Here is a 20,222-nt window from a genome sequence, read left to right as displayed (position 1 = left end):
AGCTGGAAGTTCAGCCATAACAATTAACATGAACTAAATGCAGCCAATGAGTCACAATGACACAACTGGAGAAGTGCAGAGTTAATATCACACTACTTAGAGATTATTTAAAACCTTAAAATTGTGAGACCTACCAAAACCACACCACTTAACCAGATATTAAACTTAAATACATACTTCAGTTAAAAACAAAATAAACTAGGTGCAGTCACATTGAAGGTGTAAGACCTGCCACCAGTACTACAAACAGAACTGTTCTGCTAAGACTCATACTTCCAAGACAACCAGTCTTACTTCTTATATCTACCCATATATATTTTATTAATAACAAGACTCCCATTTGTAAAAACAAACAAGATGTGACTTAGCCTGAGTTAACACGCAGTAGCACATACACTAGAAGTTACGAGAAAATTAATTCCAAGTATTTCTATTTAAAAAAACAGCATATCAGGATGCTGAGAAATTGCTAAATCTATTAAAATTTCAATAGATTCAATTACTTTATTAAGAACATATTTTCTTACAGCTAGCCATTCAATCAAAACCATAGAATGGAAAAATAGAGTGAATTGTTTAAAACACAACAGCTGAATACCCAATACCACATTGCCGAGGGCCTAATCTCAGTTGTCACTGGCTAAAGCACTGATATTTTATAACACAGAATTACTACTATCATTAAGAAGTGCAATATCAGTAAATAAAGAAGAAAAGAAATAACACCAACCCCTCCTCGCTGACCATCCACATGTATGGAGCGAATATGATCTGCCAAATCCGGGCTGGAGCTGAAGCAAGCGTGGCAGTGGTCCCAACAACAGTTATAAGCAATGCTTTTTGCAGAGGAGGCAGGAACTCCTTGTCCATTCATCATCACCGGAGTTGAACGTCCACTGGAAATTGTGCTGTCTACATCCATAATAGTGCTGCTTATGCTGTAAGAAGAAAGTTCGTGTTTGTTACACACTTTACTTGTTCCATTTAACTTTATGGCATTGTATCAGATACATTTAGGTCAAAAAGAATATCTTAACATTATCAATTATGATTCATCACCTAAAATAAAGCATTCAGCCAGGCAACAGCCACTATCACTCTACTGTGTAACACCTGGACAACAGCAACAAAAGACAGAGCTGGAAAGTTTTATCCCACTCACTAACTTGCCAGAAAATCTTGTGTGGTTGCAGCTACTTCTAAGGCACATTTTTACTCAGGGGATGAGGGGAAAGCATGTGTGGTCAGACCAGAGATGTATCCACACCTACATTCACAACTGACCCTGACGTTTTACAGGATGTTGAAGACTCCCACACTTAATTCCTTGCTCTGGTAGTATGACTATCACACACACAGATTAAATTAACCATTTGACCTTGTTTGGGGTTGTTGGTTTGGCAGTTTTTGGTGATTTTGTGTGGGTTTTTTTGAGGGTGGGGGGGAAAAGGGGTGTGGGGAGGACTGGGGAAGTAAACTTTTGTAAAGCAATTAGCAGCAACTGTTGGGAACATATGGACAGCAGGGTCATTTTTATCAGATGGTCTGTTATGAATCATGACAGACACAGAACTGAGCATGAAACTGGACCAGAAAAAAAAAACAAAACAAAAAAACTGTGGTGCTCATTTCATATTAATGTAAGAATTACAAAGAATTATAGAGGTAGGAGGATGTTGTTCCTGGATAAAAATTAAATAACTACGGACATGCCCTTTTTTTAAACCTAGTAAAGAAGCTCGTTGTCTTTTAGAACCCTTTACGTTTGTCTTCCATAAAGCCACAGAATCAGAGGACAGCTCATCTTTGAAAGGATCTCAGGGAGCTAATTAGTCAAATTTCCTGCTCAAACAGCAGCAAATAAGACCACAGAATCACAGAGTGACCTGGTTTGGAAGGGACCTCAAGGATCATGTAGTTCCAACCCCCCTGCCTGGCAGGGCCACCAAACATACGCCTTTACTAGATCAGGTTGCCCAGGGCCCCGTCCAACCTGGTCTTGAACACCTCCAAGGACGGGGCATCCACAACCTCCCTGGGCAGCCTGTTCCAGGACCTAACCACTCTCCTAGTGAAGAACTTCCCCCTAACATCCAACCTAAATCTTCCCTCTTTTATCTTAAAAAGATTGCCAGTACCTTCTACTTTTTAATGGGAAGTTTCTGCTACCATTCTAAATCGTTTTCTCAAACATCTTATTAACCTCATTGTGGAAAAAGGGAAAAATTTCCTAACATCTCATCAGAATTTCTAGTGTTCCAACTTTAGTCTGCCATCATCTTCTTCACTTTACAGTTGACAACTCCAGCCCTTCCTTTGCTATGCATTCCTTATCAGTAATAAAACAGCAATAACCCTCCCATTCTTATTCTAAAACTGAAGAAACCCCAGCCTCTCAGCCTCTCCAAGCACAGCATTTACTTCAGCTTTCTAACCAGCCTGGAGGCACTCCACTGGAGGCTTTCCAGTATGTCCCTGAGAGGCATATGTCCAAATGGATAGAGTAATCCAGATGCAGTTTCAAAAGTGCCAGGTAAAGAGGAACTATTACTTCTGTTGACCTAACAGATATACCTTTTCTAGTACAGTCTAGTACGTGGCAGTGGTATTTACCTAAGTGTCTTTACAGTCTTCTGAGTAAAATGCATGGAAAAAATAAAAATCAAATGGCATTACTTTAAAGGAAATGTTGCTCCATATTTCTGATGCCATACTCACTATCATTCTTTAACATATTTTGACATGGATGAAACAAAAACTGTACCACTAGTCAAAATTTGAGGGTATAACCAGCACATTTGCTCTTCTGCTTTAAAATAATTTCACAGAATCACAGAATGATCCGGGTTGGAAGGGGCCTCAAGGATCGTGAATCTCCAAATCCCCCACCACCAACCTCCATATTTAATACTAGGCCAGGCTGCCCAGGGCCCCATCCAACCTGGCTTAGGGAACTCATTTCATCATACTCCTTTGTTCCTTTAACCACTGCTAGCTACCATCTCTTTCCTCATTGCAAAATTGCAATTTCGCTTGTTCATATTTCACCCCTTCTCAACCATAGGCATTTCACTCTGTTTGTCAATATGAAATTTCATGTTAAGGTAGCAGACTCCCTTCACTTCCAGTTAGACCTTGTCAACAGGTTTTTGCTTTTATAGAAGTCTATCAAACATGAATTTGCTAAATATTATACAAATAACCATCATCTATTTTTCAATTTCATAAAAAAGACTAACCCTTTACACGGCACACCTTCTCTCCACAAAAGACACAATGGCTTCTTTCTGCTATGCAACATTTTCCCATATGCCCCTTGTTTATTTTGTTCCCTTTTCTATATCCTGCACATGTACAGCTTTCCACGCCCCACATCTAACCCCACCTTCTTTCTTCTGTACAAGTAGTAGCCGAGGTTCCTTTCACAACACAGGCTAGCAGTGATAAAGCCAAGTGGCCAATAGAAGCCTACAGATATGGTTTTGAACCTGTTCCATGTTTCTGCCTTTTCTCAAAAGTCTAATCTGTCATCACCAGAACTTTCCAAAAACACAACTAGAGGCCCAACAACGCCAAGAGTCTTTAACTACAAAATAATAGTAAAAACTGTTAATATCCCTCTAGGAAGATAACAAACTTTAAGGTTTGTTGCAAGCAATCACATTTTCCCCCCCCAGTGCTAGGTCCATAATAGATGCACCAGGAGACTGACATTTCTACCTTCTTTATCTGATATCTATGCCAAAAGTTATTCTTGAAAGTAAAATCTGTAAAATCAGGATATGAAAGCAAAAACTACTGACAGTCAGCAGTCTGCCCTTGTGGTTAAGACCACCATTGGTATCCTGGGGGGCATTAAAAAGAGCACGGCCAGCAGGTCAAGGGAGGTAATCTTCCTCCCTGCTCCACCCAGGAGAGGCCACATCTGGAGTACTGTGTCCAGTTCTGGGCTCTCAAGGATGACAGGGAACTTCTGAAGAGAGTCCAGAGGAGGACCACAGAGATGATTATTAGGGACCTGGAGCACATCCTCAGGAGGAAAGGCTGAGAGACCTGGGCTGTTCAGCCTGGAGGTGGGCAGGAGTGAAGTGGATGGGGCCGGGCTCTTTTTGAAGGTGCCCAGAAACAGAACACAAAAGGTAACGTGCACAAACTGGAACACAGACTGTTCAATCTGAACATGAGGAAAAACTTCTTTACTGTGAGGGTGAAAGAGCACTTTAACACTTACTTACTCCCAGGAGGGGAGTAAACTCTTTGAAAGGGCTGACAATAGCAGGACACGGGGAAATGGTTTTAAGTTGAAAGAGGGAAGATTTAGGTTGGATGTTAGGGGGAAGTTCTTCACTAGGAGAGTGGTTAGGCCCTGGAACAGGCTGCCCAGGGAGGTTGTGGATGCCCCGTCCTTGGAGGTGTTCAAGACCAGGTTGGACGGGGCCCTGGGCAACCTGATCTAGTAAAGGTGTATGTTTGGTGGCCCTGCCAGGCAGGGGGGTTGGAACCACATGATCCTTGAGGTCCCTTCCAACCCAGGTCATTCTGTGATTCTGTGAACAGGCTGCCCAGAGCAGTTGTGGAGTCTCCTTCTCTGGATATATTCAAAACCTTTTAGGACACTTTCCTGCGCAGCCTGTTGTTGGGAAGCTGCTTTAGCAGAATTGTTGCACTTGAAGATCCCTAGAGGTCCCTTCCAATCCCCATGTCTGCATGATAAAAAATAAGGTTAATTAGTAACCCGCTGTTCCTCCCACACATCCATGTTCAAGAGTTATCCTAAAAGTTTTCGCAAAGTCAGCGTTCAGAAATAGTTTTGAATGTGTATGAGATGGCACATAGCCTAACTGATTCTGAATATAGTAACATGACACTGACCTGTGGTTCCAACAGGGAGTTGCTTAATCAAGGACAGCAAAGCACTACAGGTGCCCTATTAATACAACAGCTGCTTCAGATCGTATCAAGCGGATAAATAACCATAACTTCATTATGGTTGACAGGTACTGAAGTATAGAGTTTTATCCATGTTTTAAACAGGAGCTAAAGCTTCCAAGATTTGTACACTTGAGCCCACATTCCACATCCACTGAAAGCATTACGACCATTCCCAAAAACCCCACACAAAGGCATTGGCAAACATTTGTCTAAGAAGAGGTATGGACCTGATAACCAAGAGCACAGACCAAAAATGGTTATTCAAGCACAGCTCTCTCAAGCGTTTTTTAAAGCCTGGTCTAAAGGGTGAAAATAATGAGAAAACACAACCCAGTACAAATTCAGTGAAGGACAAAGTATGGACATCTGCGTACATGTGTTCAGTTTCACCAGTTCAAAAGCATGGAATCTGAAGAATTTCTCTAAGCTGCAATACAAAAATTCATTGAGCATCCTGTAGCGGGAGACTGCTAAGAAGCTACTTATAACGTAAGTGCAATGCAACAAACACTGACTTTACAATACAAAACCACAAGTCTCTTAATTTTTACAGATCAGGAAATGCAAATTCAAGGGTTTCTTCCTTTTTTTCTTTTTAATCTTCAAAACCCTATTCTACTTGTAGAAAACTATCCTTACTGCTGATGAAAAACATTCAAGAGCTGGAACTAGTGATAACAATTCAGCAAAAGATACTATGATAAATAGTTATGTTAATGGCACAAGAAACCAGCAATACTTTGAAAGCTAATCTGACTGTAATAGTTAATGTTTGCCTTGTTTGGCTCTAATAGTCTAAGTGCTTGCTAAATGCTAACAGATTGCATCCCCGGAGCTATTTAAGTCAGGTGTGGATATGACACTAAGGGACATATTTTAGTGGTGGGACTTGCTAAATCAGATTGACCACGGTGACTTTGAAGGTCTTTTGCAACCTAGGTTATCCTACAGCTGCTATCAAAATTAAGTATTAGAAGAATTGGAATAAAAGAAGGTTGCCCATAACATTTCAAAAGAAGTAGCATATATAGAATTTCTTGGAAGTTTATCTTCAAGTGTTACATTGGACTACAGTTCTTCAAGGTATGCAAGACAAAGTAAGAAATGAAAAAGGAACTGAAATCCAGCTTGGTCATAGTAGGTCAGTGCTTCATTTAACAGAAGTCCTGCCTCTCTCCTAGCTTGCATAACTTAGACATTAAAAGTACAGAAGAATATTAGTAATATTAGGCCTGTAACAGGGCCTAAACAGCTTAACTACTTACAAAACAAAATGATCAGGGTCAACACAATAAAGGATCATTTTCTGGTTATTCTCTCAACAAGCTCCCCTAAAAAGCAAAAAAACTTGCTGCTCTGACATTCCTTTTCTAAAAATAACCAAATTTTTAAAAACCTCGAATAGTCTTTTTATTCTGTACTTCCAAAAGCAATCAATTTTAGGTTATCAGCTTCACAGAATCACAGAATTGTAGGGGTTGGAAGGGACCTCTAGAGATCATCGAGTCCAACCCCCTGCCAAAGCAGGCTCCCTACACCATGTCACACAGGAAGGCGTCCAGGCAGGTCTTAAATATCTCCAGAGAAGGAGATTCCACCACCTCCCTGGGCAGCCTGTTCCAGTGCTCCGTCACCCTCACTGTAAAGAAGCTTCATAGCAGTACTTCAATAATTCATTTATTTATTTATTTTTAACTTTTATTCCATCTCACTTAGTGAGTTCTGGATCAGTCAGGAAAGACTGAAGAGAATGAATGAGAGACAAGCAACATCTTTCCCCTCCGGCATGTTTTGTACAGCAGAAGCACATGCACATGTTGTCTAGTAGGCCACACATTGAGAAAACATTAAGAAGCTTTTCAAATAAAGTTTGCAGATATACAGTATCAGAGGAAACACTGACTTGGAAGACCACCTGACTTTCTACTGCTATTTCAAGATCGAGGAGAAAAATGATGATGGGTTTCATAAACAGAACTGTAGCTGCTGCTTAAGTCTATGAGGATTTAATCACAACGCTTTTTGCTCTGTCTGCTCATTTACCTGCTATCCACTGGGATTTCAGAAAGGGCATGAGAGCAAGGTGTGCACATGGGTACGACTGCGCACATCCCCTCTTTTTGCCTAACCCACTACAGTCCTGACCTGAAGCTCATCAACCCAGCCCAAACAGGGCTGGACTACACAGCAGCGTCTGTGTATCTTTCAACCCCTGAATAGGGCTTTCCAATCCAATCTGACCTTGGATCATGCTGAGTAGAAAAAGTTCCATAACAAAAGGGAAAGTAGTAATGGTAAGTACATCTCCTTCTGCTTCTTCCTTTTGCTTTCTCCTTTAATATCCACAGAGCACACAAGTGAGAGAGCAATAATAAGCGTCAGAGAACAGAGCAAAGTAAAGAAAGAAGACGTTCTGGCAAACTAAAGGTAACGATATTGAAACAAACTGTAGCTAAAAAAAAATGAAAACCGTTTTCTTTTTTTCCCTCCCCCCCCAAGCCCTTTTTCCTCAGCTGCGAGATCTGTTTAAATCCTGACTGCCACTATCAAAGCAGAATGACACTAGTTCAACTTAAGCGCTTGTGGCATTCCCCTATTGCTAGTGACAGACAGGTCTGGGTTTGCTCCCGAGCTGTAAGCAGGCTTCAGCTCTATTGTAACGGACCTATAGACCATAGCCTGATGAAGAACATTAGACATTTGAGTTTCAGAGAGTTCAACTAAGGGGTCATCCCAAACAATAGAGCATCAAAAACAGTCACTGCTGGAGAGAGCCTGCATGCACAATAGCTGTTTTTAAGAAGCATCGTTCAAAAGACTGACTAATTACTAGAATTTAAAACTGTTACAGCAAGCACAACTTAGTCTTCCAGACTGTTTTTCCCTACTTTCATCCTAATCCAAGCACCAGAATGAACCTTAAGTTAAAATCACAGCCCTGAGGGCAAGAACTGAATGCTGTTCCAAATCGCCTCCCTACACCAACACCTAATTTTACCAAGCCTGCAAATGCTGGCAAACAATGCCTTCCAGATGTAACAAGGTAGAACAGAAAGTACTGCATCTTCTCAGAAGAGCTGAACCTTTTCCCTTTATTATGGCCAACAACTTAGAAATGAAACTGACATTTAAAGCGTGTTCATTAATCAACGCAATTAACGTAAGCTCAGCTAAAGGAATCATTACCTCAAAGGCACTGTTGGAGGTCTTATTTTTCCATTTTGGCTAAAAACAATCGCGTTGATAATGAGGATGTATTAAGACATTTATTTAAGCATCACTTTCATGTTAAAACGTTCATACCTGCATGGTCTATGCTGAATGTGAATCAAATGCATCTAACTGATTAATTCAGTCCAAACTGTATTTAGAAACAATCCTTAGACTGCAACATTAGCAATAATAGCTAAATAGAGCAGCAATAGATAAAACATGAAAATAATTTCTTCTAGCATATTCAATCTTGGATTATTATTCTCCTTTAAGGATCTGAACAAAACTAAGCAATTGTTGGAACTGCATTAGTACAAGTATTTCCTTTCGAGGAAAAAACAAAACAAAAATCTCCAAATTCATGCCAATTTAAAATGCACAAATTTCAAACCACACAACTTACCACATGCACACTTGGGCACTAACTGCTGTGTACAGTTAAATGTGAATGAAAATATAACGAGCCTGTGATTTAATGGATTACAAAAAACGGTGTATTGCACATCATTCCTGACACGCACTTAGCTCTCGGAGTTGATTGATTTCCTCACAACTGCAAGTAATCCCTTCTATTGAATTTGATGAATGAAACGCCCCAATTTTCTTCCCCCCATTTTGTTGTTTTCTTGTTGTTGTTGCTAATCTTTCAGAACAACAGACAGTAGAGGTTTAGAAATAGTATCAACCAAAATAAAAAGAAAAAAAACTAGAAGCAAGAAGAACAACTAACTGTATTTTTACTTTCCATGAGACCCCATTAGCCACCAGGTACCAAGCACATGCACAAAAGCCCAAGCAATTTACAACTATATTTTTAATGTCTGCTACATATATTCCCCACAGACCTTAACTGAAGTAACCTTCCCTCAGGCAAAACTCAGACCTAACAGATGGGCCTTATACCATGCCCTTGAGGGTCAACAAGCGGTAGTTGTGTCTGATCAACAGGAGCTCATTGCAGAGTTACAGCACCTCCACTGAGAATGCTCAGCGTCCATTCCCCAGATGTTCAGTACATACGCAAAGGACCCAGATGACTGCAGCTAACATCAGGGGAAATGACTTGACAGTTCCTATAATAAATAACCTTATCTTGCAACACAATAATTTTAAAACCAACACAGATTTCAGGGAATATACGCTGCAGTATTGCTAAAACCAACACTTCAGAACAGACATCAAGCCACACTAAACGTGACTGATTAATCTTCTAAAATACATAGTGCTGATCAAGTCGTAAAGCATCAAATCTACAGAAGATTGCCTCTGACTAGATGAAAGCAGAATTAACATTCCAGAAGCCAAATGCTACAAATTTCACTGGAAGCAGGTGAATATTTTAAGGATTTAAAAAACAACCTGCTAGTTTCTTTAGCTTCACTAGCCTGTGAAATGCCTTGTCATTTCTACATGAAGCTTCAGCTATTTTGTTCCGATCCATCTTAAAGATGACTGAAGTGGAAGACTCAGGGAATAAATATATATAAATATATATACAAATAAATAAATAAAACAAGAAAAACCCCACTAGGATAATGGAAACAAAACAACAGACATCTCTTACAACAGCTTCAAGGGTTAAAACATGGAATTCCAACAGAAAAGCTTTTACAATGTGAAACACCAAATCACAATTAGGGACTAATCCCAAAATAAAACAAACAGCATCAATCCGGATCATTCAATTACAAATGCCAAATCAAAACAGAACAAAAACTGAAAGGAATGAAATTGAGGTGCTTAGTGACACATCAGAGCTCTACATTATCTTCACACTGCTAGGAAAAGTCAAGAGAGAAAAGGTTCACAAGCTTCCCAACCGTCTATCCCTTTCCAAAACAAGTAGAAGTCCGGGGCACAAAATAGATCACATAGCAGCTTTTCTGCTTTTTAAAAGCCAACAAATTCCGAAGATATTTACACTATTTCCTACAGACTTCCCATGTAATCAATATTTAAGAGAAGATTAATCCTCACAAAGCTTGAAAATGAGCAAGTGATCAATCCCGAGCTCCTACCCTTGACAGAAAACTCAAGCATCTGTCCTAGGATGTTTTTTTTTCCTAACATATCTATCACCTCCAAACACAGGATCAATTCTCCAAGTAGCATCACCTGATTAACTCTTATTTCATGTTCTATTCAACAATAGGATCCGTAGATCAAAGGTGCTAAAAACTGAAGCAGGAGACAACTTCAGGCATACAACTGACCTTAGCACTTCACAACTTAACACCCCAAATTAATAAATTGGCCCTTAAGTCAGAACAAGGAAAGAATAAATTCAAATGGTTTTGCATTAAGATTCAACAGTTGCTGACTCTCAAGGAATATTACGTAAACTTTACTAACAACCTCTTCACAGTGGTTATTCTATCAGAACATCAAATACTAGGATTACCAGTATTCAGTAAACATAGTGCTAAGCACAGCTATAGACACGCGTCCAAGCAGATTTAGATTTCCTTGCATTATAATCTCCAAATGATTACACTAAATTAAAAGTGAGATTAAAACAGCTCACAAACCGAGAGACCACCATGAGCCAGCAGGGTGGTGAACCTGAACGCTCACCTGATCTTTTCAGTTCTCCTTCCTGTTTTTGGTGAGTTTGATAAGTTGTTTACACAAACAATGTATATGCTTCCACTACTAAGTTTCTAGAATTATCAATTTAATTCTCCAAAACGTTTGTGCTCCATAAACAAATTGGCTCCCCATATATTAATGGACGCGATTTGACTGCAGCACAGAAATGCCATAAAGCTTTGGAGCTCCTGTAAGTGTATTTTGTTTGTTTGCTCTTTCATTTATCCAGCAAGTAATCCAGAGACAATCTTCAAAGCAGACAGGAAACAGAACTACCTGCATTTCTAACGAGCTTTATGATGTTGTTTTTAATTGTCTTTAAATAGAAAATAATTTCTTGGTTGATAATCATCATGAATTTAAGAAAACCTACCACTGGTAAGAAAAAAATAGTGTACGCATATAAAGCACAATCAAAGCAGAAACAGACTGCAGAACGCTAAATGCCTAAAAAAGAGAAATCTGCATAGCAACAAGAAATGAGCATGGATAAAAACAAGCCACAACTACATGAAGTGCAAGTTTATCACTGTGCTCTAAGTTAGTATCTTCTGTTCACACCTGCTTTAGCAACTCCTATCCATAACGTCCCCGATAACCAAACAGCACAACTGCACAGCTGTTCAGAGGCAAGGGAAGAAAAAACTAATCAACACAAAAAAAAACCAGTAGATGTCACCAAAATTATTTTGTGAAAGTGAAGGGGAATTAACCTAGCAAGTAAGAAATGCATTCTAAAAACACTAAGATAGTGAAGGGAAAGAGTAGTACTTGGTGATACAGCATTTTCCAAAAGCACCTTCAGGGTCTTTTTAACTTTACATGAAAAGCAACAATAAGGCTTCTTTTCGAAGCAGTTACTAATTTCAGAGTAAAGCTGTTTCTAGATTAGGTGTAAATACCAAGAAAAGGGAACGGTATTGCTTACACTTCATTTTGACAGTATTAGACCAGGAGAAAATAGAAAAGCTTTTCAAGACAGAAATCAAAGGAATTTAAAATAGCAAACATGTAGAGGAAACAAAACACAGCTGAGGAAGTGTGTTATGAATCACCAACTCTCCAGAGCTGCTTCCATTCTCCTGGATCACCTACTTTGATTATCTAGATTGTCAGTCACAGACTATTTGGGCTTAAGCATTTACAGAACAAATTCAGGTTACCTGCATGCTACAGCTCTAGTGATCAACGAATAACAAATATCATGAGGAAACCTGGAATGCAAAACGTCAGGAGAGCAGTACTAAGTAGAGCAGATTTAACATGTATGTTTTGTGACATGACAGCAATGACTACATATGCAGAAGCATTACATATATCAAGAAACTGTAAGCAGCTCTACGTTAAAGATACAAGTAACACTTTCATTTCTGGGAAACCATTTATTTCCAACTTGATCATCTCTTTGGAGAATCAGGAAACAGCAACAAGTGGTCTGTAATTTAAATCTTTACTGAAACACATGCAGTAGTAAAAAGAGCTTTTTTTAAAGCGTGCTTTCCACTTTTGAGAACCATGTTTAATACTACATCTAATCAGTAGTGAAGTTAAAAGCCTTCAGGTAAGGCGTCAAAGAATTGCCACCATTTGTCACCAGTACAGTCTCATTCTCCCAGGCTCAGGATGGTTACTCTCACCCCAACTACCGAACTCAGAAAACAAGCAGACATCAAAACGAATGGAGAAAGAAAGACACCAAAACTCCCCTTCCTATTTCAGTTACCCCTCCTATGCCAGGTTAGGTTTGTCTTAAAGAAAGACACAGTCAGTCACTCTTTGAAGCACCAACTAAACGCTTCACAGAAGAGCCGTTAACTCTCACAGTAGTAATCAAGCATCGAAAGCAGAGAAACTAGAGAAGCAGAACTCCAGTAACAGATTCAGTTTGTAATAGAAAGATCTGGAGGTGTGACTTCGTTCTGCTGGATGCTGAATTAAGTACCACTTGTATAATTCATCTAAGCTACAGTTTGGCATTCAAGCCAGCCTCAGGAAATCTACCCGTGATGTGACAGTAGTAGTTCTGTTTGAAATGAAAAAAATGCACTTAGAATTCTCTGCTTACTGCTGCTACTTTAATTGTTTTCCCTGGGCTTTGAGATCTTTTCTATTTGGAGCCTGTGTCACAAACACGATCAACTGTAACAATCAAAATAAGGATTTTACTGCATTTTTACAGGGACAACTGGTAATCTGCACAAGGTGCCGCGTGGAACAACATTAACAATAAGCAGAGTCTCTCTATGCTGTACACTTATTAAAGTACAGTTAAAAATGAAAGAGCAACTACACGTGGTGCATCCACAACTACAGGACTTCTACGATGGTATCGAATCTTTCGCTTTTATATCACTATCACAGAACTCTGCATATGCCCTCAGTAACACTCCATTAAAGAAAGCATCCTTTAAAACCAATCTACTGAAGACGTTTTGGAGAAGATATTTAAGGCCTTACATTCTAGTACAGAGAACTGCAGAGTGAAGAAAAGGGGAGGGGTGGTGGGGAGGAGGAAAGCACCACCACACCTTGACTGAGAGGCAGCACATTTCTTTCCTCAATGATTTGCTTTTTACTTGTGCAAAATCACAACCTGAGAAAGGGAAAACTCTGCTTTAACACACCACAAAACGAATGGCAGGTAGCAGGCATAATAACAAAACGTTTACCCTTCACTTTCTAAGACAGAAATATCTCAACACATCCATTTTCTAAGCATGAACAACTTTGGACACCAGGCATACAAAGTGATCAAAATGAACCAGTCATATTAAAAAACATCTGCAACTTTCAGAGTTTTCTACAAGTGGCACTTTAAAAATACAAAGCAGCCAACGGAAAGCCTTGCTGTTTGCACGAGGAAGTTCCTTGCTCTCCCCTGCTGCACAGCTTAGCAGAGTTTACGTTCCCATCTATTTCAAGGATTCCCCACAATTATTTGCCTCCTCTATGGCAGGCACTGACTCCTCACTTCCAGCAGGTTCAGATCTCACAGTTTCCTCAAGTTATTACACAATTCATCTCCAAACATACCAAGAAATTCTGCACGCATCTCACTTTTCTCCCCTTGCTGGAAATGCCTCCAACGTTGCATCCGCTCCCTTCTAAGTCACATCCACACTTCTCACCCTGTAGCAAATTCCTCTACCAATGCCACACCTCGGCCATGCTTAGACTTATTCCCATACTGCTCCCTTCCATGTCAGCTCTGTACATTGCTCATTCCCTCACCACTGTTATCAAACTGAACAGCATTTTGGCTTCGCTATTAAAAAAGGGTGTAAGCATATTAAAGCTATTGGAAAGACACACAGATCTGAGTAACAGTGGCTACATCAGAATATTTTTACTGCATCACCCAGAGAGTCAGCTTAACCCATGAATGAGTAACTCCAGAAATGAATTATGTCACATCGCTGCCAAATGGTCACTCAGGCCGCATGCAATGCACAGTTTAAGTGGGCAGCGGAGAGAGAGAATAAAGCACTGCAGTTCCTTCCACTACTGCTGGGAAATTCCCTTAAGTTCCTCACCAACCAAAACCCACATTCAAAAGTTACCGGGCTTTATGGTGTCCTAAAATTAAACAAAATACACAGACTTGTGTAGATGTACAAATCAAGCACAAATACCACCTATCTCATACAAAAAACATTTCTCTCAAGTTCTGTGAAGGGTATTTAAATAATACTACAACAGTTCATTATACCAACCTCTTTCATCTAGTCCACAAAAAGGCCTCACGTTAACCACTCAATTATATCAAGCAACGTCTCTAGTAATAAAGATAGTACCTGTTGAATATACCTAGGCTGCTTTGTCTTTCTGTCAAAAACTATTTTCTGCGCTGCGTGAACAGAGCAATTACAGAAACAGGAGTTTTATTTTGCAATTTGAAAGCAAATAACATCAACAAGTACAGGCACAACACAAATACTGAGCAGAATTTTGGAGTCTCGGGTCTTCACAGCCCACTGTAACACAGCAGCGTTACGTACACTTAAGAAAAAAAAACTCAAAAAACTAATGACTTAAACACCTTGCCATGTTAATGAATGATTCTTCATTTCCTGGATAGGAACATGTGAGACTATGCAGCAGAGAGGCCTAAAGCACTTTCTAATCTGGTCACACGGATACATGAAGCATACCTATTAGTACCATATGCCTTCCTGATTATATTTCAGTTTTACTGTTCTGCCTTCATAAATATCACTCTTACCATTCACGTGTGGCTGCCCAGCCAGCCCTGAAAATTATTCACTTCTAAAGGTTTACAGACAGTGAACCTTCATAAACCTTACATAAGAACTGTATTTAGGTCTTTAAAGTACTAACATTTTAAGATCAATCTACACATCAAAAGCATGAAGAAACTTTCATTATAAATAAAAGAAACCTAAGGTTAGATTCTGGATTTTTCAAATCTAAATCTCTTAGCAGTCAACACGTTTAGTTTCACTCTGCCTCATTCCATTCCAGAAAATGAACAAACCCAACAAAGACCTCAAGTTTTATTATTAAAAAACCCACCTTCCTTGAAAAGGCTATTTTCAAGATCAAGTAAAGAGCTGCTCACTTCCTAAATGGAAACAGAATAATAGCATTTCTAGAAGTATTCTACAAGTCCAACGTTCAGTTAGGTTTCCTTGAATAGTATTTCAATAAGTTTTCTTAGAAAGTCGAGGCTTCAGCTGTCATGCTGACAGTTCCTCTCAGTCAGTAATTGACTTCATTGGTGAAGAACAACAGAGGTGATAAAACCTCCAACCGTCTGCCCTGTGAAAAAGATGAACAATACTCGGGGCTGTGACCGATGACAAGATGGGTCCAGCAACAACTAGTTATGTTTGGCCTATCAGCCAGTCAGGTCAATGAGCACCTGGGCACAACAGCTCATGCATACCCCTGGCTGCAAAGTACTTTCTTCCAGCGCCTCTTCCTTGGTCAGTAAGAGGCTGCCCAGGGAGGTTGTGGATGCACCGTCCTTGGAGGTGTTCAAGGTCAGGTTGGACGGGGCCCTGGGCAACCTGATCTAGTAAATGTGTATGTTTGGTGGCCCTGCCAGGCAGGGGGGTTGGAACTACATGATCCTTGAGGTCCCTTCCAACCCGGGTCATTCTGTGATTCTGGGATGGAGCAAAGGATAAACTCCTAAAAAGGCTGAAGATCGTGTAAGAACAAAAGACCAGAGGTAACCTCCAGGCAAAGGAAAAGAAATAAAAGGCAAATTCACCAGGGTGGGAAAAAAAAAACCAACCACTTCATACAGCTTCATTAGCTCAGTAATTTCTGCTGCACATTTTGTTAGAATTGTAATCAAACGAAATCTGAGAAAATTTCAGTGAAATTTCAGCTTTAATGACACAACCATAATAAACTTACTGCCAAATAAAATACCGAACTGATTTCAGTGATCTAATGTTAAGTATTTCTAAGTAAATACCACAGTTCAGCAATAATGCATCAGTGAGCTGCAAGCACACCCTCGCTGCATTCGTATCAGCTGATTTATACTCAAATCCACGCATACATGTAGGCCTAGTTTTGCAGCCCAGTGATGAACTCAGCTGTTTCTGTAATTAACCAAATCATTACTCTCGATTTTAAAGACATATCAAACGTTTCTCAGCATTGTAGGAAGGCGTCCTGCTCCAGAGAACTGAGCAGAAAGGCATCCATCCTTTCAACACTTATCTGAAGCTAGAGAAAGGCATAGGAAAATTACCAGCATTCACACGCTGGTATTAATCTTTATCTGGAGGATCACTCAACCTGAATGCAGATTCTTATCAGTGAGATATGAGCTCACTCAAAAGCAGTGGGCAAGCTTTAGCACAGCAGTGGGAACACAGCTCCAATCCCTGGAATAAAATGCAATGGGTATCTGCAGTCATTCCAGACTTTGCACTGAGCTCTCATTACTAATACCACTGAGCAGAAAACGCCACCTGGCTGTTCTAAATACCGGTGTGGGGTTGGCTTTTTTTGTTTCTGTTCTTGGGTCATTTTATTTTGGGGTGGGGGGGAAGGTGTGGAGAGGAATGTGACCTGTTGGAAATGCAGTACCAAGTGAACTTGCATTTAAAAACAGCTGACCAAAATTCAGCTCAAGTTTTAGGCATCAATATTCAACATCAGATTTATTTTTGGTTTTGTTTCAAATACCTACGGATTTCCTACTGTCACGCTCCAAATTATTTATTCTCTTTGATTAGCAGATCTCTCAAAACAGAATCAAAGCATTAGTATTAGAAGTAGCTGAACAGTAGTCATGTCTTGATTGCATGCAAGATTCTCATGCTCAAATGTCACATCTGCAGTTTACATCGCAGTTCGCAACGCTAAACCAAAACGAGACAGACAATACATTGAAATCAGACAACGATGATAAAGATCGTAGCAAAAGAGGAATTCGATCACTTAAGGAATTCCAGGCCTTCACCACACCCTCTTATTTATTCAAATTTGCTAAAGAGGAAACAAGAAAAAAATCCCAAGCCTCAGGGCATAATCTGAATGTTAGCAAACCTGCCTACAACAGGAGAATCGTTACGGAGTTCACCTTTTTAACACCTTCCTCTTGTTTAACCAAAGAATAAGAACTGAAGCACAGCAGATCATTTCTTCACTCAGAGGTCATTTTACCACACAACAGTCCACAAGACAAGTCGATGTCAACTTCCTTAGGTCTTCGGTGACAAAACTGGAGTCTCCATTCAGGACACAGGCAGAAAGTAGACATCAGAGTGCTGTACAAGATACTGTTTTACAGAGAACATCGCTGAGCAGATATCAATCTGTCATAGTTACATCGTGTAAATCTGACCTGCTCCCAGGTTCTCCCAGGTACTCTACCATCCCATTGTGAACACTCTTGAGGCTTTTCCATGCCTCCCCTACCACTGGCAACTGCCTGCCCAGCTGATCACCCTAAGGACGCACATCATGTTCCAGCTGGCTTCTAAGGGGCAGCAATAATTTCCACTGATAGGCCAAGGGACCTGTTGGACTACGTGTAGCATCACTGTTTTTGCTGTCTACCCCAAGGCAGCAAGGAATGTCATCAAAATGAGCTTTTCTATCACCAGAAATAACAAATGGCACTTTGCGTGGCGTGGTTCTTTTCCTACTCAACTCAAGCAGCAGGCTATGAAATTACCATACAAAATTGCTTCTCAGTATCTCTACGTTTTCAGCGTGGCCACTGAAGACAAAACCTTTGCAAGATAAAAACCAAAAACACAGTCCTAATTTAAAACTACTGAACACAAAAGGCTCCTGCAACTGACTCTGCTCCAAAGGTACTGGAAAGGAGCAACGAAGAGCACACACAGATTTGATTTGTGCCACTATAACAAGAGGAGCCTGCAAACAATGACAGAGAAAGAAACTAGTACAGCAGCTCTGAAGTGTGTGAGCAAGACGTAACGGGGCTGCACTGTCAGAAAACCCCTGTAACTGATTCCTGTTATTTCCTTAACCTACAAATTGAGACAGACTCACAAGAGATCAAGCTGCAGTGCAGAGTTTCATTTGGTAGAAAACAAGAAGTGACGACCCTAAACCTCCACCACATACCTGTTGTTTCCCCAGAAATCTACTCCCACACTTATGTGATTTCATGTAAAAATCCACGTGAAAACAGAGAGAAAGAAAGAAAAAGAAAGAAAAACTCGCCACCTTCTTATTTCACAGCAAGTCTGAAGGAACGAAAAAAATCCCCCAAGTCCTCAAGACTCAGAAGTCAGGAGGAAATGAAAAGCATGGATTTAAAATTCGTTTTTAATTTTTCCTAAGACTTTCAGACCCAGCACATGGTTTGGGGAACTGACTCACGAGGGTTTCATTTAACACGTGAGGCTGGACCTAGAAATGCCACGCTCCTGCAACACGGGCGTTTCCCCATCTACTCAAATTTAACCTAACACATCAACAAAGCATGTAACCTGGACCAAAACTGATCATCTTTACGCTCAATAGCAAAACTATCTTCAAAAAAGGAACAATTATTATTTTTGTACCAACTACCGCAAAGCCCAAGGCTTTCTTAAAGCCAAACCTAAAAAGGCAAAGAATAAAAGAAGTTTCTAAAACTATTCTGAAGCACTTAGCAGTAAAAGAACCGACAAATTCCACTCTTTTTTCCCCCCACATCCTATTTTCCATTAGGCTGTATTACATACCCCCAAGAAAACCACTAGGCAAGCCGTGCTCCTAGAAGTGCCCAACCTCTGTGCTAAACGCGACCTGGGAACTGGGCTGTGCCGTCCCTCGAGCCTCAAGCCGGCAACTACAGAAATCATCCACATTTGGCATTAAACCATTCATCCAAAAATGACTAAGTCTCACACGGCTGGGCTCGGCTTCATCCACAACACAGCTCAGCCCGGGCGAAGGGCCGTTCCCTCGCTCCTTTCAGCAAGGTGGGATTTTTCCCTTGTGTTCGGCGGTTTCCTCAGCTCGCCGCCCGCAGCACGTACACCCGCAGGTACGGAGCGACCACGGCACAGCAGGCGCGGTACGACTACGGTATCGCAGCGGCATCCCTCCGGAACCGGAGCGGCCCCAGGGCGCGGCGCGGCCGACCGCCCCCGCCCGGAGCACGCAGCCCCCCATCCGCCGGCCTGACAGCCCCGCGGCCCTCGGGCGGGGCGAGGCCCCAGGACATGGCGCCCGCGGGCCTCCCGCACCGGGCACTGACCTGTCCTCTGAGTCCATGCGGCTCAGCGGTTCCCCGTCCGAGGACATCTCCAGGCTGCCCCGCCGCCCCCCCGACGTGGCGCTGCAGCTGCTGCTGCCGCTGCTGCCGCCGCCGCCGCCGGTGCCGTAGCCCTCGTCGCCGCCGCTGGACACGCTGCTGGAGCTGCTCCCGCCGCCGCCGCCGCCGCGGCCCAGCCCGCCCTCCTGGCCGCCCCGCGGGCCCTTGGGCTCCTCCTTGGCGTCGGCCTCGCTGCTGCCGCCGGGGCTGAGCGAGCGGGTCTCGTCGCTGCAGCAGCCGCTGCTCGTGCTGCTGCTGCCCACCAGGCTGCTCTCCTCCTCCTCGCCGCCCTCCTCCTCCTCTTCCTCCTCCTCCTCCTCGTCTTCGTCCTCCCCGTCCCCGGCCTGGCTGGCGCTCTCCGGGCTGGGCTCCGACATGCTCTCCGCCTCGCCGTTCAGCAGCAGCAGCGACTCCGTCTCCGCCGCCGAGGACGGAGGCGACGACGAGGAGCCGACCCCGGCGACGACCGCAGCAACGGCCGCCGCCTCCTCCTCTTCCTCAGCCGCAGCGGCCGCCGCCTCGCCGGGAAGCAGCCCCTCCGGCTCCGCCATGTCGCTGCGAGCGGCCGCCATGGCGCCTGCGAGTCGCTGCGAGCCGAGCCGAAGCCGAACGGGGCCGAATCGAGCCGAGCCGGGCCGTGCGCGCGGCCGGTAGGCGCGTGCCCCGGTTCGTGTGTGCGCGCGGCCGCGCTCCCCCCGCCCTCGCCCCGCTCAGCCGCACAATCGCG

The 20,222-nt window shown here is 42.1% G+C and overlaps 1 protein-coding gene across 4 annotated transcripts in view; it reads right to left on the bottom strand.

Annotated features, from left to right (window-relative positions):
• The window catches only part of AEBP2 (AE binding protein 2), a 48,530-nt gene extending 28,314 nt beyond the window's left edge, over nucleotides 1-20,216 (bottom strand). The window contains exons 1-2 of one of the 4 annotated variants that reach the window (XM_015868236.2): nucleotides 19,439-20,216; nucleotides 731-938 (exon numbers count right to left, since the gene is read on the bottom strand). In XM_015868236.2, the coding sequence (XP_015723722.1) occupies nucleotides 731-938; nucleotides 19,439-20,067 (837 nt within the window). In that variant the 5' untranslated portion in view covers nucleotides 20,068-20,216. The remainder of the gene's footprint in view (nucleotides 1-730; nucleotides 939-19,438) is intronic. The other 3 variants (XM_015868226.2, XM_015868210.2, XM_015868219.2) reach the window with 3 other exon arrangements.
• Between the last annotated feature and the right edge of the window lie 6 nt (nucleotides 20,217-20,222).

This window comes from Coturnix japonica, chromosome 1, assembly GCF_001577835.2.
Source record: "Coturnix japonica isolate 7356 chromosome 1, Coturnix japonica 2.1, whole genome shotgun sequence".
NCBI classification, from domain to species: Eukaryota; Metazoa; Chordata; class Aves; order Galliformes; family Phasianidae; genus Coturnix; species Coturnix japonica.
The sequence above is the reverse complement of the archived record's forward strand: the minus strand, read 5'-3'. Positions and strand labels throughout refer to the sequence as shown.